The following is a 14,221-nucleotide window of genomic DNA, read 5'->3' as shown; positions in this document are numbered from 1 at the left end:
ACGTGGATGACTACCATGCTCAGGAGGCGAGGGATAGAGGCGATGTAGAGGGTGAATTAGCTGTGCCCGAGGATAGATTGCCTGCTGCCGGCGAGAAGTACAACAAGAATCAGTATGTTGCATGGCACGGAGCGAGCAGTGTGTATCACTCGGGAGTGCCTTCAGTACCTCTGCCAGTCAGCAAGGCGGTTGAGAGCAAGAAGCGCAGGATAGTCGTTACGGGAGATAACTGGATGGTCCAGCATGTCCGTGAAGCCAGGTATGTCTCATCTCCTTTATTGTTATATTGTTTTTCTATTCTTCTTATATTTGCGTACTGACGAACTTCTATCAAGTCGCTTCAACTCGGAGCTGGCGAGTCTACGGCGAGAAAACGTCAATGGCGTGTATGACATCCACACCAACATGGTGATGTATCCAAGGACCATGCAGCCAACCCACGCACGCTGGGAGCAAGTCGAGCCGTCCGAAGATACCTTGTCTTCATCCTCTGCTTCTTCTTCTGCTGCTTCTACTGCTGCTTCTTCTATCTTTCCATCCGTCCGAGGCATCTTCAGCCGCAACTTCCGCATCCATGACATCTCCTACGAGTCCGCACCCAACTCGTCTCTCAACCTCGTCCCCGGGCCAGACGGCGACCACCACGACCTCGGCTCCAACGGGCTGATATCACTAGACCACGAAGTCAACGACGACGCTGACGCTGACTCTGAAGACATCAACTTCAAGATGACGGCGGAGGTGCTGGCCGAGCTGCCAGAGGACTGTCGACAAGCCTACCTCGAGGCTGCAGCCCGTGAGTGGCAGTGGAAGAACAAGTGGAAAGGCGAAAGAGTCGACGGCGCCAGAGCCAACCTCGCCATGAACTTCACCTGGACTCCCTGACCTTTCTCTATTTCTATCTATCCTTTCCTTTAACTATCTACGTCTTTTCTACAGGGTACGGAGTTGTCGGCGACTAGGGCCCGGTCCCCGAGGGTTTCAACCTAACTTACTCACAGCTATACATCATATTACTTATTTGTTTCTTCCTTTCTTTTTGTTTCCCTGTATGTGATGACAAAACGGCTCCTCCTTTCCCACTGACTTGACCGACCTGGACTCCCTCTTCCCCTCCTCGTCTTCCCATCCCTCCCCTTGCACTTCCGCCCATGCGCCTCTGGAGAATCTCTCGGCCTTGACTTTTTTCCCTTTTTGACTCTTTCCCCATGCAGGCGAAGAAGTCAAAAAAAGGGACTTGTCAAAAGACAAGAGGCAAAGATAGAGAGAGGCAAAGAAGATAAAAGATAAAGACAGGCCTGGTGACACCCTCTTCCTCTCTCTCTCGCTGTCTCTCTCTTATGACTGTCCCTATCTCGACTCCCCGCCTCCTCGACGTCATCCTACTTTCTCCGTACTTTTTTACTTCCAAACTGTACATCCCGAACTCTTTTTTTTTGACTTGCATGCATGCACCTCTCCTGCTGCTGCTGCTGCTGCTGCTGCTGGTCCCTCTCCTGCTGTCTCCCCCAGTCCCCTCCTGCTCCTCTATCCTATTCCTGCACGCCCTTTCCTCTGCATCCTTGCTCCTCTTCTTTCCTGCTCTCATCGCTAAGGGCGCTTCTCCTCCCTTTTTCTCCTGGAAGGCTGTCGATCCATGTACTCTAATAATGACTTCTGCTGCATCTTCATCATCGTATACTCTCTAAATATATCCATCTTGTCTACCTGTCCTTCTCTTCTGCTGCTGCTTCTATCGGCCGTCGTCCGGGTAACCCTAGCTGCTTAGTCATCTATAACTTTAAACTACCCGAAGAAGCGGAAGACGAAGAAGACGAAGAGTAAGAGAGCAAGTCACATAGCAAAAGTAAAGGCGAGAGTAAGTACCTAGAGAAGAGAGAAGATCACGAGTAGAGAGTAGCTGCCAGTACCAGTACCAGAGCAAAGAGTACCCGTCTCAGTCTCAGCAGCCACAGCAGTCGCAGCAGTCACAGGCAGCAGTCCACAGTCAATGACTGCACTGCCCTCTCTGTCCCATCGTCATGACTCTTCCCTTACCGTAACTTTACAAGCTGTCAACTAAGAGAGGAAAAAAGTCAGTTTTTCTTCCTCTTCTTCCTCTTTTTTCTCTCTTGCTCACCTGACGCGCTTCTTTTTTTCCTTTCCTCTTCGTCTTTTCTTTTTCTTTTTTCACTTTTTTCTCTTTTCCTTCTTTTTCCCCTGCTGACTAATAAATTACATTACAACCAAGGAGCTTGTACCAACTTTACAGCTTCTGCTGCTTCGACCTTTTTTCGGCCTTTTCCTTTCCTTCTTCCTTTTCTTCTGCTTCTTCTTCTTCTGCTTCTTCTTCCTCAACCTCCAACTTCACCTTCACCTTCACCTCCACCACCAACAACAACAACCACCAACCATCACCAACTCTCCCTTCCACCACCACCAGCGCTGTTGAAGCCTCCCACTCCTGCTCATAGTGTTCGTGTCTTGTTGTTCGTCTTTGGTCGGTGTTTTCGTCTTCTCTCCCTTTTTGCCGTTTCGTTTCGCTCCTCAGGCGACCGCCATCACCACCAACCACAACCACTGCCAAAACCACCACCACCACCACGAACCACCGCGACCATAGTCACCAACGAGCTTTTCACTAAGTTTCGTTCCTACCTTCGTCTTTCTCAGGTTCACTTAATACCTTGAAGCGTCTCGTTCTTCTTTATCTTTTTTCTTTTTTCTTCTCCTTCTTGTTCTAGTATATTATTTTTCTGAACCAACGACCGTTCGACTGCCACTCTTTTCCTACTCGTCCGGCTCATTTCAGCTGCCCACTGAACATCCGTCTTCCGTCACCTCATAGGCTGGAAACCTGCTGCTTCTCGTCTCCCCAAATGTCATACTAGAGGGTCGAGGGTCGACTGTTTCAACCCATCCAGTGGTCCTTGTTGGGGCAAGGCCCGTCCGGGGTCGGGAGAGAAGAGAGCGAGACCAGAGCAAGACATCCAAAAAAGAGACACTCCCATCCGAGACCGTCCTCCTCTTCGTCTTCCTCGTCTTCCTTCTTGTTGAGCTTGCTTGAACTGGACAGCACGTCCATTCAAGTCCACGGACAGAGATAAAAAAGGGTTTCTTTTCGACTGGCTATTTGATTCTAGCCAGTCAGAGGCAGCATCTCCCATCGTCGGACTGCTGCCTTGCTCGCGTCGACCGCTTCTTAGCCCATTATGCCGTCCTTCTTCGCGTCCGGGGGGCTAAACACCTTCCCGCCAACTCCGCCACACACAAACGTCGCTCCTCGCATCGAGACCGACCCTTCGTTCTACGCCAATGCCGGTGCTAGTGCTACCAACGGCGGACATGCCGGCTTTGCCTTTGGAAGGTACGGGGCCGGGGCTGAGTATGAAAAGTACCAGCTTACCTACCCCAACCCTTACCATGTCAGAGGTGATCTCAACCACAAGAACGCTTCTTCTGGAAAGCAGCAGCAGCAGCAGTTGATGGCCCAGCAGATGCTCTACAACAACTCTCTCGCTCACGGCCACGGTCACGGTCACAGCCTTGGTCTTGGTCTTGGCCATGGCCACCATGGACTCATGGGTATGCACGGAAGCAAGTTGGCTCCTATGGACAGTGCAGTGCCTCCTCAGTACCGCCGTCATGATCCCATGATCCATCAGGACCAGCATCATATCCAGCAGCATCTCCAGCATCAACACCAACAGCGAAAGCAGCAACACCAACAGCAACAGCAGCAACAGCAGCAGCAGCAGCAGCAGCAGGCAAAGGAACAAAAGACCACCGGCGGCGTGGCGGCTCATCTAGACTACGATATGGACCAGATGACCGACTTCGTGGCCGAGATGGCCCATGGAATGTATGCTCTCTACCAGTCTAAGCTAGTGCTTGCAGATATTGACATGCTCCGAAGCGTCCACCCAGGAACCACGCCTCCCTCGCAGTTCCGCAAATACGTCTCCCAGATCCTCTCGTCTACGCGTCTGCCTAGCTCGACCATCCTCCTCGGCCTCTACTACTTGGCCTCTCGCATGAGGATGCTCTCCTCCGCCGACGTCTACCCTTCTGCTGTTAAGACTTCGTCCTCTTCGTCGTCTACACCTGCTACCACCCAGGTCTACCGTATGCTCACCACCGCCCTCCTGCTAGGCAGCAAGTTTCTAGACGACAACACCTTCCAGAACCGCTCCTGGGCCGAAGTCAGCAGCATTCCCGTCGCAGACCTCAACTCCATGGAGCTCGAGTGGCTCTTCGGCTTCGACTGGAAGATTCACGAGCGTATTCACACCAAGAATGATGGATTCATGTCTTGGAAGGCTCACTGGGAGAGCTGGAGAGCCAAGGCTGATGTTCGTGTCGCCGCTGCTGCCGCGGCCGCTGCTTCATCCAACGAATCCCGCACAAAGCTCGCCCCCATTGACACGAGCATCATCCATCGTCGTCATCCACTCTACCACCACGGTAGCGGTCACCACAGCGCGCTTCCCAAGGCCATGCTTTCGCCCGACGGTCCAATTCCACCCCAGTACCAGCGCAGTGCTTGTCCCTGGCTCCCTGCCAGCACTGCCAGCACTGCTGCAACCACTCCTCTCGCGGCTTCTGACTACTCGCCACCTTCTGCTCCTCACACGGGACCTAGTACACCAGACTACTTCCATGGCTCCGGTTCAACTGCTGCCTGGCCGTACAACGCTCCACCGCCGTACTGCGCCACCTGGCTCCCTCCGCAGCAGCAGCAACAGCAGCAGACGTCTCGTTCAGGCCCTACTGCTCTTCCACTGCCGCTCCCTCGTTCCCAGCCACCGTCATACGTTCATACCCCAATGTATGCCAACGCCTTCAGCCCCATCAACAATAATGTCAACGGGAACGTCTGGACCGGCCATGGCCTGGATGCGGATGTCTCTATTGCGCAAAGAGCCACGACCTTTACTTCCCGTCTCCGCTTTCGGAATGCAGCCTGTTGCCGGATGATACCGTCGACGTCGCCTTTTTCTCTTCTAACATCAACCCCTAAAAATTCGTTACAACGCTTTTTTGACCCGTTTAGACTTTTTCGACTTTGACCCCAAAAAAATTCTTTCCGACGTAACGATTCACGTTGCCTATTCTTCGGCTTTTATCGACTTCTTTCGACCTTTTGATATTCTTCTTCAGCCTTACGTCTTTTTCTTCTCTCTCTCACTTCTTCTTTTTTCTACCTTTTACACTTTCTCACCTCGTTCTACGCGGATGGATGATTGATGATTTTTTTCTCTCGACCTGATTTGACATACATACATATACATACCATACCCCCTTGAACTGGACCTTTTGCCGTTATCTATCTTTTTTTGTTGCCACGCCTTGCTTGCCCTCTCGTTTACTTGTCATGTTATTCCCCATTTTGCAGCTGTTTTGTTCTTCTTTTTTCCTTGTCTCTCTTACTTGGGCATCGTTATTTGGAGGCGCTTCTCTCGCTATCTCCCTCATAGACATTTCCCGTTCCTTTCCTTTTGTCACGTCTCGTCTCGTTTCGTCTCGTCTCGTCTAGCACTGCGATTCCCGGCTTATTCGGCGTTTGTCCTTGTTTTTTTCCTGCAATATTCCCAAGCTTGCTTGTCTCGTCTTTGTCCCTTTTTTTTTACAGCTATAATTCATGTTCATGACTTTCGACACCATCACCATCACCGAAAAATTGTCACTCTTCGCGCCTCCCCCAAAAACATCCCTGTCAACCCTCGACCTGTTTCAAAATCTGTTCGTCTACTCGATTCCCCCTTGCTCACTTCACCTTGTCTGCCCTGCCCTGCCCTGGTTCGGTTCGGTTTCAGCAAGACTGGTCTTGAACTGGTTTTTTCTTATTCTCTTTCTCGATGATTTCCGGTTTCCTTTTACTTGCTTTCCCGTCTTTCGCCATCGAGTTATCTTCTTGACTTCCTCGAACAGCGAAAAACTCACAAAATGCGAACTACCCGGAACTCTTCTCACTCCGAAATACAAAAAACATCAGCCAAAAAAACCCACCAAGCAACTAAACAAAAAGCCATAGAATTTCGATCTCGCTCTCCTTCGTCTATATTACTCTTATCATCAACGGGTTACTTTTTTCCTTCTTAATTTTGGTTTTTGGTTGGCAGGCTTTCTTTTCCTCACTTTTAATATCTATCTCCATTTCGCTGATCTCTTCTTTCTTTTCTCATCTATCTCTATCTGCATGGTGATGGGGAAGGTGGGGGTTTTCGTTAATTAAAATGGCTTTTATTCTTATGTATCCATCTTGCGTTCTTGCGTCTTCGCTGTCAATTTGCTAAATGTCTCGAGTTCTCCTTCTCCTGCTTGTCAATACTCAATACCTCCTTCAGCCCCCCTACCTTGTCTCGCCATATCCCCTGCATCAGCTAATTTGCCTGTTTCCTACTCTTCTTCGTGTCATTCTATTCACAACCACCACCGTCATATACACTACCCGACTTTGAAAGAAAGAAAGCAAACAAAACTTATTAATCCACTACCTGCCCCTTTTTTCTCCAGTTTATTTTTTACCCATTTTTACCGTTACTCTTACGTTCAGTGGCCCCGGTTTTTTTGCCTTGCCTTGTTTTTTCGTTTTCTGTGTGTCTCGCTTGATTGCCTGAACTGAGCTGGTTTGAAAACAAAAAAGATGAATATACCACATACACTTATCTTACCTTACATTGATTTACTTATTTACTTACTTGATACCTGCACACTTGATTTCTTTTTGCCTCTGCTTCTCGGCTAATGAATGAATGACAGCGCGTTGTTTTTTACCTCAAAGTCCACTCAATCACATACATATGCTACTTCTAGCTACTAATCTCCGATGTCTCTCTCTTTACTTGACTTTCATTTCATCTGACATACCCCCCCTTGTCTCCTGCTCGGATAGAGATGGATGGATAGACGGATGCGCTCCCTAGTTCCGCTCAACCTTATCTCCTTTGTTGTTAATGCTTGATATCTCGAGATAAACTGGCTGTACTTAACGTCGTCTACTGGAATAAATAAAAAATAAAAGGAGGCTTTTAGACTGACTTACTCGCCTTGTATCTGACGTTTACTTTTGTTTTTCGCGTGGTTACTCCATACTTGGTAGCTATCACTCTTCGTACCCTCATTGGTGTTTGGCTGTTATTTTGGTACAGTAACTGGTACCTGGTCCATTTAGTACAAAGCTAGCAAGTGGCCCAGTTGTATTTTACATATACATTTAGCAGTTACCAACCAGTGCAAAAGAACGAGGAACAAGTTGAACAACGCTCTATTCTCTGTGTACCGTTCACATTCACCATCTACCTGTCTATGGATATACCCCCAGTACAACACAAGCAAGGAAACATACAAAAGGAAACAAGCTATGCCAGTAGATCATGATACCGCTGCCGACATTTCCGCCGCTATACCCGTACCCCAAATAGCCCACACGATGCTCCATCCATCCTTCATTCAATTCAACAGGCATGTTCCCTGGTATATTGTCGCTGGCCTGAACTCTCGATACGTTCGCTAGGCACAAGCGCTGGATGTTGCTGTTGGTGCTGCTCAACAAACTCGTATGCTGGAAGTTTCTCCCTTTGATACGCGGGTAGATCCTCGATGGCCATGATGCTGTCGTCGTCTTTAAGGAGGGCTTGCTTCGAAGCGTTCTTGGCCTTCAAGGCACGCTTCTTCTCTCGGTGATCTTGGATCTTCTCGGCGGTGATGTAGATTGCGGCACCGAGGGCGAGGACAAGAGCGGCCATTTTTGCGAGGTTTGAAGTAGTTTGTAGTTTGTAGTTTGTGGTAAAGTTGTTGATGTGAAAAGTGTTTGTTTGATAGGCTTTAAAAGGTTGGGTAACGAGTACTCTGTATATGTTTGGTGGATGTCTTTGGAGCTTTGGATGTGATGATGATGATGGGTAGGTCATGCATGGAAAAGAGAGATATACTTATACCCTTCGAATTGTTCAAAGATATCACGAACTTCGTCGACGTCAGTGGCAGTGCTGAGGATATCTACATGGTGAGAGCACTTTCATTCATATCTCGAAACACGCGATTAGTATTTCTTCACCGTATCTGCAATAGACGGTACGATGCCTGTTTATGGCTGAGATGTCGGGCTTTCGAGACGCTATGCCAGCCTCAGCCCCGTAGCTGTCATTCTCTAAGGTGTCTACCAGTAAGATGGGCTTCAAGCCATCAGTCGAATGTACGCCACCCGAAATACGCCCCCTGTCGCCCTGAATACGTCCCCTGCAAGCTGCTATACGAGATCTTGGCATCATGAATACGTTCCCGATCGAGGTTAAAGATATCAAATACTCTCGGAAGACTCAACCACAACACTGTCAACGGAGCTGAAGATACCCATGATGTCGACTCAGCTGCCGTATAGACGAAATACGGCGTTCTTGGTATTAAGATGCCATCCTCCAGGAGGCTGATGTCGAGGCAGTGTTGCTTCATCGCCAGTGTATATAAGAGACGACCTTCTTCTATACCAGAGCTATTACAATCATTCTCAGCATCATCTCCATCTTTCATCCATTTAACAGCTATACCCAAAGATTCAGTTTAACTTCTCTACTCCAAAAAACACTTACATCTTACGGCATGGCTGCTATTTTTGCTACGGTCGGCTTGCTGCTTACTCATGGCGTCACCTCTGCAGCTGTCCATTCCTCCACCCACAACCACGGGTATTGCAAAGAATTGGATATCCCAGTGTTCGCTACCTCGGAGGGAGCTGTTTATGATATACCCAGAGTGGACAGCAACATTGACGCTGTAGCTTGGGCCATCTATTCCGATACCTGGAGCACTCCACAAGGCGCGGCCAGAGTCATCAAAAACACTACCATCTCCGACACCTTCAAGATTCACGCCCAGTTATGTGTTCCCAAGGTTGCGGGGGGGAAGAGCGATATCCTGCACATTGCTACCCACGGAGTCCATTATGATTCCAGATACTGGGACCCAACCCTTGATCGAGAAAAGCAGTCATATGTCGAGGCTACGCTAAGAGCCGGGTATCCCATTCTCACCTACGACCGTTTGGGAGTTGGTAAATCAGACAAACCTGATGCATATGATGTTGTCCAGGCTCCCCTGGAACTCGAGATTCTCCGCCAGTTGACCCTCATGGCTCGCAACGGTACTCTGTTCGACTTCGCGGCAAAAACCATCCCTCCCAGTGCTGCATTCAACATGGCCGCAAAACCAGTGAAAAGAGTTGTCCATGTCGGTCACAGCTTCGGATCCTTCCTTACCTCTGCATTCATCGCCAAACACAGCTCTCTTTCTGATGGAGCCATCGTCACGGGCTATCTATTGAGCAAGTATCTCGGAAATGCAGGCATGGCATCTTTCAACGCCCAGTTTGCTCCCACAAGTTCTACCCCTTTCAACCGACCAAGTGGCTACGTCGTGTGTCAAAAGAGCGGTATCCAAACCATCTTCTTCGCTGGGGATACTAAGACCGCTTTCACCAGGGAAATGCTCGACTACGGCGATGCTATCAAGCAGCCTGTTCCGATCGGAGAGTTCGCATCCGCATACCGCATCATTGGACTGCCTGGCCCTAACTTCAAGGGGCCTATTCAATACATGCTGCCGGAGTTCGACTTTTACATTTGTGATGGTGATTGCAAGGGCATTGCGGATATGGAGGAGCTGCGGAAGACTTATCCTCAAGCTGCTGATATCGAGGTTGTCATCCACCCGAACACTGGACATGCTTTTACTCTGCACAACAATGCTACTGCTGGCTACCAGCTTACGTACGATTTCCTGGCCAAGAATGGACTGTAATCCATGTCTGCCAGCAGTAGCAGTGCCTTCAATAGAGCATTGTACAAACAAGCCGCGTAGGAACCCTGAGAAAACAGGCGTTCTTGGTCATGTAATAGAAGTAGTCCACACCTTTCCTATGATATGAATTAGATAACTAGGTATAGAGAAGTCAATACATTCTTCATTAGACAACCAGTGCAACTAGATCATTAGGTACGAGGTACAAAAGAGGGTATAATAAAGTAGATATAGAGTTAATCTCTTGAGGAAGGCAAGGATGGCACGGAGCAGCCGAGTTTCAGCCTCCAAACCTGATACTCTTGTAATGCAAAACTCGTTTCTTGAAAGCAAATTGACAAATAGTTACCGGATGCCAGGCTTTCCCTCATCCTTAGACAGGCCCAGCTCGTGAAATCCTGTAACTTTACCCAAGGTTGCCTCCCAACCGAACCGGAATTCCTGTCTGTTCGACCGCTTGGCTTCATCCACAATCCTGGATCTTCCCACGCGATATTCTTACTTCAACACGGAGTATTTCGCCTCTTCCTGGCTTCAAACTGGACCTAGAGCTGGCTGGCCATGTGGATTTCCCTTGCATATCTCAAGCTCGTGGCCTTCAGCCTTAGTATTTGGAATTCAATGAGGCTGAGCATGGATTAACCTCTACAGGACTCTCAGGTGCCAAGGCAGGCTTGGTGGCCCAATAATGATCAGCTCAACGACGGGAAGATGCATGTTTTTCGAGGATGCCTATATCAGCCTCACGGTTGACTGCGTTTATATACAGAGTACCTGTCGATTTTCCTAGAGGCTGGGATGATACGTTCATATACACTCTCTTTGTTGCAGTTGTGACACCCATAGCCAAAAAACGATAACTATCAAAATGCCAACAACCCCTGAAGACCCTGGCCAAAGGAAGACAAGGAGACGCCACCAGAAATCAAGAAACGGGTGTTTCGAGTGCAAACGGCGAAGGATAAAGGTAAGAGGCCTCTAGACACATATCGTCCGCAGGACAAGGAACTGACATTACCCTAGTGTGACGAGGAAAAGCCGGCCTGTGTACGGTGTGTCTCTGGGTTCTACAAATGTATCTACCCATCGACATTCACACCAGCCAAAAAGAACCAAAGAGATGAACTGTCCGTACCAAGCTCAGCCCAGGGCACGCTGTCCCCTTCACCAAGCGGTTCATCATATCTAGAGCGATCGCCGTCAATACGTTCAAGCACTGAAGCAAGCATCGTTCATGTCACGGATACCCCAGGCGAACTGTCTGACACTGACTTGTATCACCATTACCTGCAGCATACAAGCCGGACCTTGACATACAGCAAGCAAGACCAAAGTGCGCTGCAAATCGGCATACCAACATTGGCCCTGCAGAGCAAAACTGTTTTTCACTCCGTCCTAGCGGCGTCTGCAGCCTGTCTAGCGTGTGATATGATATCCAAGGCACCGTCTCCGGAGGCGAACGCAGTCAAACAGGTCCTAGTAACAGGTTACCGACATTATCACTCAGCAAGTGAACGAATGAGAGAATCAATGTCCTCGCTAGATACATTGAAACTGGAACCGCTGCTAGCAAGTGCTTTGATGCTGGTGCCTTTTGCTACTGCAAGCCAACAGATAAATCACTGGCTATCAGAAAAGGGGGGAGTAGAGGAACCTCAAAAGCCCCTTTCATCTACGCCGAGAGATATAATAGTTATTATGCGAGGCATAAGGGCTACCCTCCAAACCCTGGACTGTGATAGCTTGGGGCCAGGGATTGTACCGTCTCCAGTAACTGACCCAGGGATTGATGATAATTCTACACTTTCCGAGACCAATGCCAGGGCAGCAGCTCCAACTACACCATGCAGCCATACGATGGCTCCAATAATCGCATCTACCAGCGAAGAAGCGTATTCGAGACTGCAGGGACGTTTGGATTACGCATTTTATCACTGTAATGATACCAATGGTACAATAGCTGCCTGTGGTGCGGCCTTCGACATATTGAAGGACATCAGGAACAATGCCTTTTCCTCCCGCAACTCATCACAACCTTTGTCGTCTTCACTTTCACCACCTGTCGACACTTCTGAAGACCTTTTTGAACCCCAGGCTATGTCCCTATCACAAGTTGCCTCATGGCTCCGATCATTCGCAAACCGGTCTGTGGCTCCACAGCCAACAGAGCCATTGACAAGATGCTTCCTTACATTCCTTGTTCAGGTCCCTCAGACATATCTAGACCTTGTTCTTCCGCTCCTTGACAAGAGGCTTGAGAGCCCTGTTAGCACGGAGTCAGATGATAGTTTGACGGACTTGACGATGGAGCAGGCTCTTGCGCTGGACATCTATGCCCACTGGTCTGTCCTTATGTTTTTAGTAGAGGAGGAATCATGGTGGATAGGGAACTTACCGTTTGTGACACTTTCTGGAATGGTGAATAGATATGGCAATAATTTTGTGACTAGGCTATGGTCTGAAGAAGGAAGCTGGCAGTGGTGGCCAGGGGGCATGTTGAATATACTGCGAGAGGTTAAGCGGTACCGATAAACCTTGATCCAGGAGTGGACAATACATATTTCAATAGTTGATTCTGGTCACCTCTGTTTCCCTCCTGATGTATATTGTCAAAATAGTATCATATGATGCTACGATGGGGATATGGCGGGGCCTGAGCTCTGTTACAGATTTATGTTGCTCCCATTGCTAGGTTCCATAGCTAAATATATGTAAAAAGATCTATATAATAGGGTATATTTGTTAAATGTCCCAAAAAACTCCTAGGCTGGGAATGCGTTTTAGTATACGCTTCCCTGGACGCTCTGTTCTTCAAGCCTGGCTCGTTCATCTTCCAAATCCTCCTCGTCTTCGTTAGGGTAATCGTCGTCTCTATCAAAATTGCGTTCGTGGCTGTGCTTCAAACTGGACCCCTGGCGAACACCTCCATCGCCATTGTTGCTCGGGGCTGCAGAACCATCAAGTTTATCTGGTAATGGTGATACCTGGCCTGTTGATACACCACTATTTGAGCCTCCAGCATCTCGGCCGCCTAGACGAGGTATATCTATGGTGCGAGGTGGTTTACCGCGCCTGACCTCTTGGCTCAGTGAGACTGTGGACTTGATCTGTAAAACAGGCTCGTCCACTAACGCTGTGTCCCCCTCGTCATTTTCTCCCTCTTCATCTTCCTCGTCGTTCTGGTACCGGTCGTCTAGTTCCACTTCTTTCCCCATGCTGTTGGTCCTCTCAACTCCGGTCACTAGCCCGGTTGTTGAAGTACTCTGGTTCAGTGATCTCTTTGTTACTCGGTGCTTGTGACGAGCATGGTCACACCCGTCAGGACATCCACCCCATATCCTTCTCGGGCTTGTGGGGGACATTAATGGCATGTTATTAGCCTCACGCTCTCTTTCTCTTTCCTTTTTCAGCTCAGACCATGTCCGTAGCTTGTTCCGTAGTATGTATTTCCCGTTGTCCGGGTTCTTCTGCATAACCACAAACTCGCAGTGATTAATATTTCGGAGGTCTTCAAAGTATTCAACACTGAAGTGATACCACTTCATCAAGAAAATACGAGTCATGAGACCATGGGTAACGAGCACGCAGACACTGGCAAAGTCGTTATCTCCAAATAGCCGCCATAAGGACTCGTTGAAGCCGCTCACTCGATCATATGCATCCGCCGCTGACTCCCCGTTGGGAATACGGTAGAAGAAATGTCCATAGTCTGCACGCTCCTGCCACATGCGCTCCATCTCGTCAGAGCATGGTTGGAAATTGCCAAAGTCTTGTTCTCTCAGTCGTGGTTCTTCGTATACCTGGATGCCCTGGCGGGGAAACGGTGACGGCGAAGGATCATCGGAGGTGAGAGACTTGAGGATTCCTTCTGTGGTCTCTCTCGTCCGCTGGTATGGAGATGTGAAGAAGTGTATCTTGTCGTCAGGCCGTAGCATCTCACGCAGCCTGCGGCCGGCTTCGAGTGCCTGTCGATGGCCTTCGGGAGTAAGCTTGATGCGATGGTCAGGGATTGTCTGATGGATATCTCGATTTTTGTTCCCTTCTGACTGCCCATGCCGGATCAGGATGATTAACTGCAGTAGATAGAGGTGTCAGCTTCCTTTATTCTTTTTATATAGAGTAGATATATATTCTCCGTACTGACTCGTGGTTTGCCCATGGTGGTCCTCCTCCGAAGTGCCTACTAAAGTGTTAACAGAGATCCAGATATTTGATTAAAACTAGCTGGGAAGCTAAGAATCAAATATTTATAGCTATATCCAGGATAGCTTCGGCGGTCGTTCGTATGGATATATATGAAACAGGGTTGGACTTCCAGAGTTGAAACCGTGGAAAGCTCTCGGATTATTTATCTCGAGCTTCATATCAGAAACTCAATCGGCAAACCGAGCGTCACCCGCAAAGTAGGGCCAGATTTACAACAGCAAGTCACGGCCACTTGATT

At 48.8% G+C, this 14,221-nt stretch overlaps 7 protein-coding genes across 7 annotated transcripts in view; 4 read left to right on the top strand and 3 right to left on the bottom strand.

Annotated features, from left to right (window-relative positions):
* MGYG_01250 (hypothetical protein) overlaps positions 1-885 on the top strand; it is a gene marked incomplete at both ends in the record, with an annotated part of 2,060 nt that extends 1,175 nt beyond the window's left edge. Inside the window, 2 exons of the mRNA XM_003177119.1 lie at positions 61-259; positions 336-885. Of these exons, the coding sequence (XP_003177167.1) occupies positions 61-259; positions 336-885 (749 nt within the window). The remainder of the gene's footprint in view (positions 1-60; positions 260-335) is intronic.
* A 1,360-nt stretch (positions 886-2,245) lies between these two features.
* On the bottom strand, positions 2,246-2,600 carry MGYG_08922 (hypothetical protein; the record flags this gene model as incomplete). Its single annotated transcript, XM_003177118.1, is given in 2 exon segments — positions 2,246-2,559; positions 2,573-2,600. 2 exon segments carry the CDS (start codon positions 2,598-2,600, stop codon positions 2,246-2,248), a joined length of 342 nt encoding a protein of 113 aa, XP_003177166.1.
* A 591-nt stretch (positions 2,601-3,191) lies between these two features.
* MGYG_01249 (meiotically up-regulated 80 protein) lies at positions 3,192-5,048 on the top strand (the record flags this gene model as incomplete). Its single annotated transcript, XM_003177117.1, has 1 exon — positions 3,192-5,048. The coding sequence occupies one exon, from the start codon at positions 3,192-3,194 to the stop codon at positions 5,046-5,048; it is 1,857 nt and encodes a 618-aa protein (XP_003177165.1).
* A 2,388-nt stretch (positions 5,049-7,436) lies between these two features.
* On the bottom strand, positions 7,437-7,892 carry MGYG_01248 (hypothetical protein; the record flags this gene model as incomplete). Its single annotated transcript, XM_003177116.1, has 1 exon — positions 7,437-7,892. The coding sequence occupies one exon, from the start codon at positions 7,890-7,892 to the stop codon at positions 7,437-7,439; it is 456 nt and encodes a 151-aa protein (XP_003177164.1).
* A 688-nt stretch (positions 7,893-8,580) lies between these two features.
* Positions 8,581-9,777, top strand: MGYG_01247 (hypothetical protein; the record flags this gene model as incomplete). The annotated part of the gene is made up of 1 exon (XM_003177115.1): positions 8,581-9,777. The coding sequence occupies one exon, from the start codon at positions 8,581-8,583 to the stop codon at positions 9,775-9,777; it is 1,197 nt and encodes a 398-aa protein (XP_003177163.1).
* An 868-nt stretch (positions 9,778-10,645) lies between these two features.
* MGYG_01246 (hypothetical protein) lies at positions 10,646-12,309 on the top strand (the record flags this gene model as incomplete). The annotated part of the gene is made up of 2 exons (XM_003177114.1): positions 10,646-10,744; positions 10,801-12,309. The coding sequence occupies 2 exons, from the start codon at positions 10,646-10,648 to the stop codon at positions 12,307-12,309; spliced, it is 1,608 nt and encodes a 535-aa protein (XP_003177162.1).
* Positions 12,310-12,557: 248 nt separating this feature from the next.
* On the bottom strand, positions 12,558-13,936 carry MGYG_01245 (phosphoglycerate mutase family domain-containing protein; the record flags this gene model as incomplete). Its single annotated transcript, XM_003177113.1, has 2 exons — positions 12,558-13,850; positions 13,922-13,936. The coding sequence occupies 2 exons, from the start codon at positions 13,934-13,936 to the stop codon at positions 12,558-12,560; spliced, it is 1,308 nt and encodes a 435-aa protein (XP_003177161.1).
* Between the last annotated feature and the right edge of the window lie 285 nt (positions 13,937-14,221).

This window comes from Nannizzia gypsea, genomic scaffold (genome assembly GCF_000150975.2).
Source record: "Nannizzia gypsea CBS 118893 supercont1.1 genomic scaffold, whole genome shotgun sequence".
In the NCBI taxonomy this organism is placed as follows: Eukaryota; Fungi; Ascomycota; class Eurotiomycetes; order Onygenales; family Arthrodermataceae; genus Nannizzia; species Nannizzia gypsea.
The sequence above is the reverse complement of the archived record's forward strand: the minus strand, read 5'-3'. Positions and strand labels throughout refer to the sequence as shown.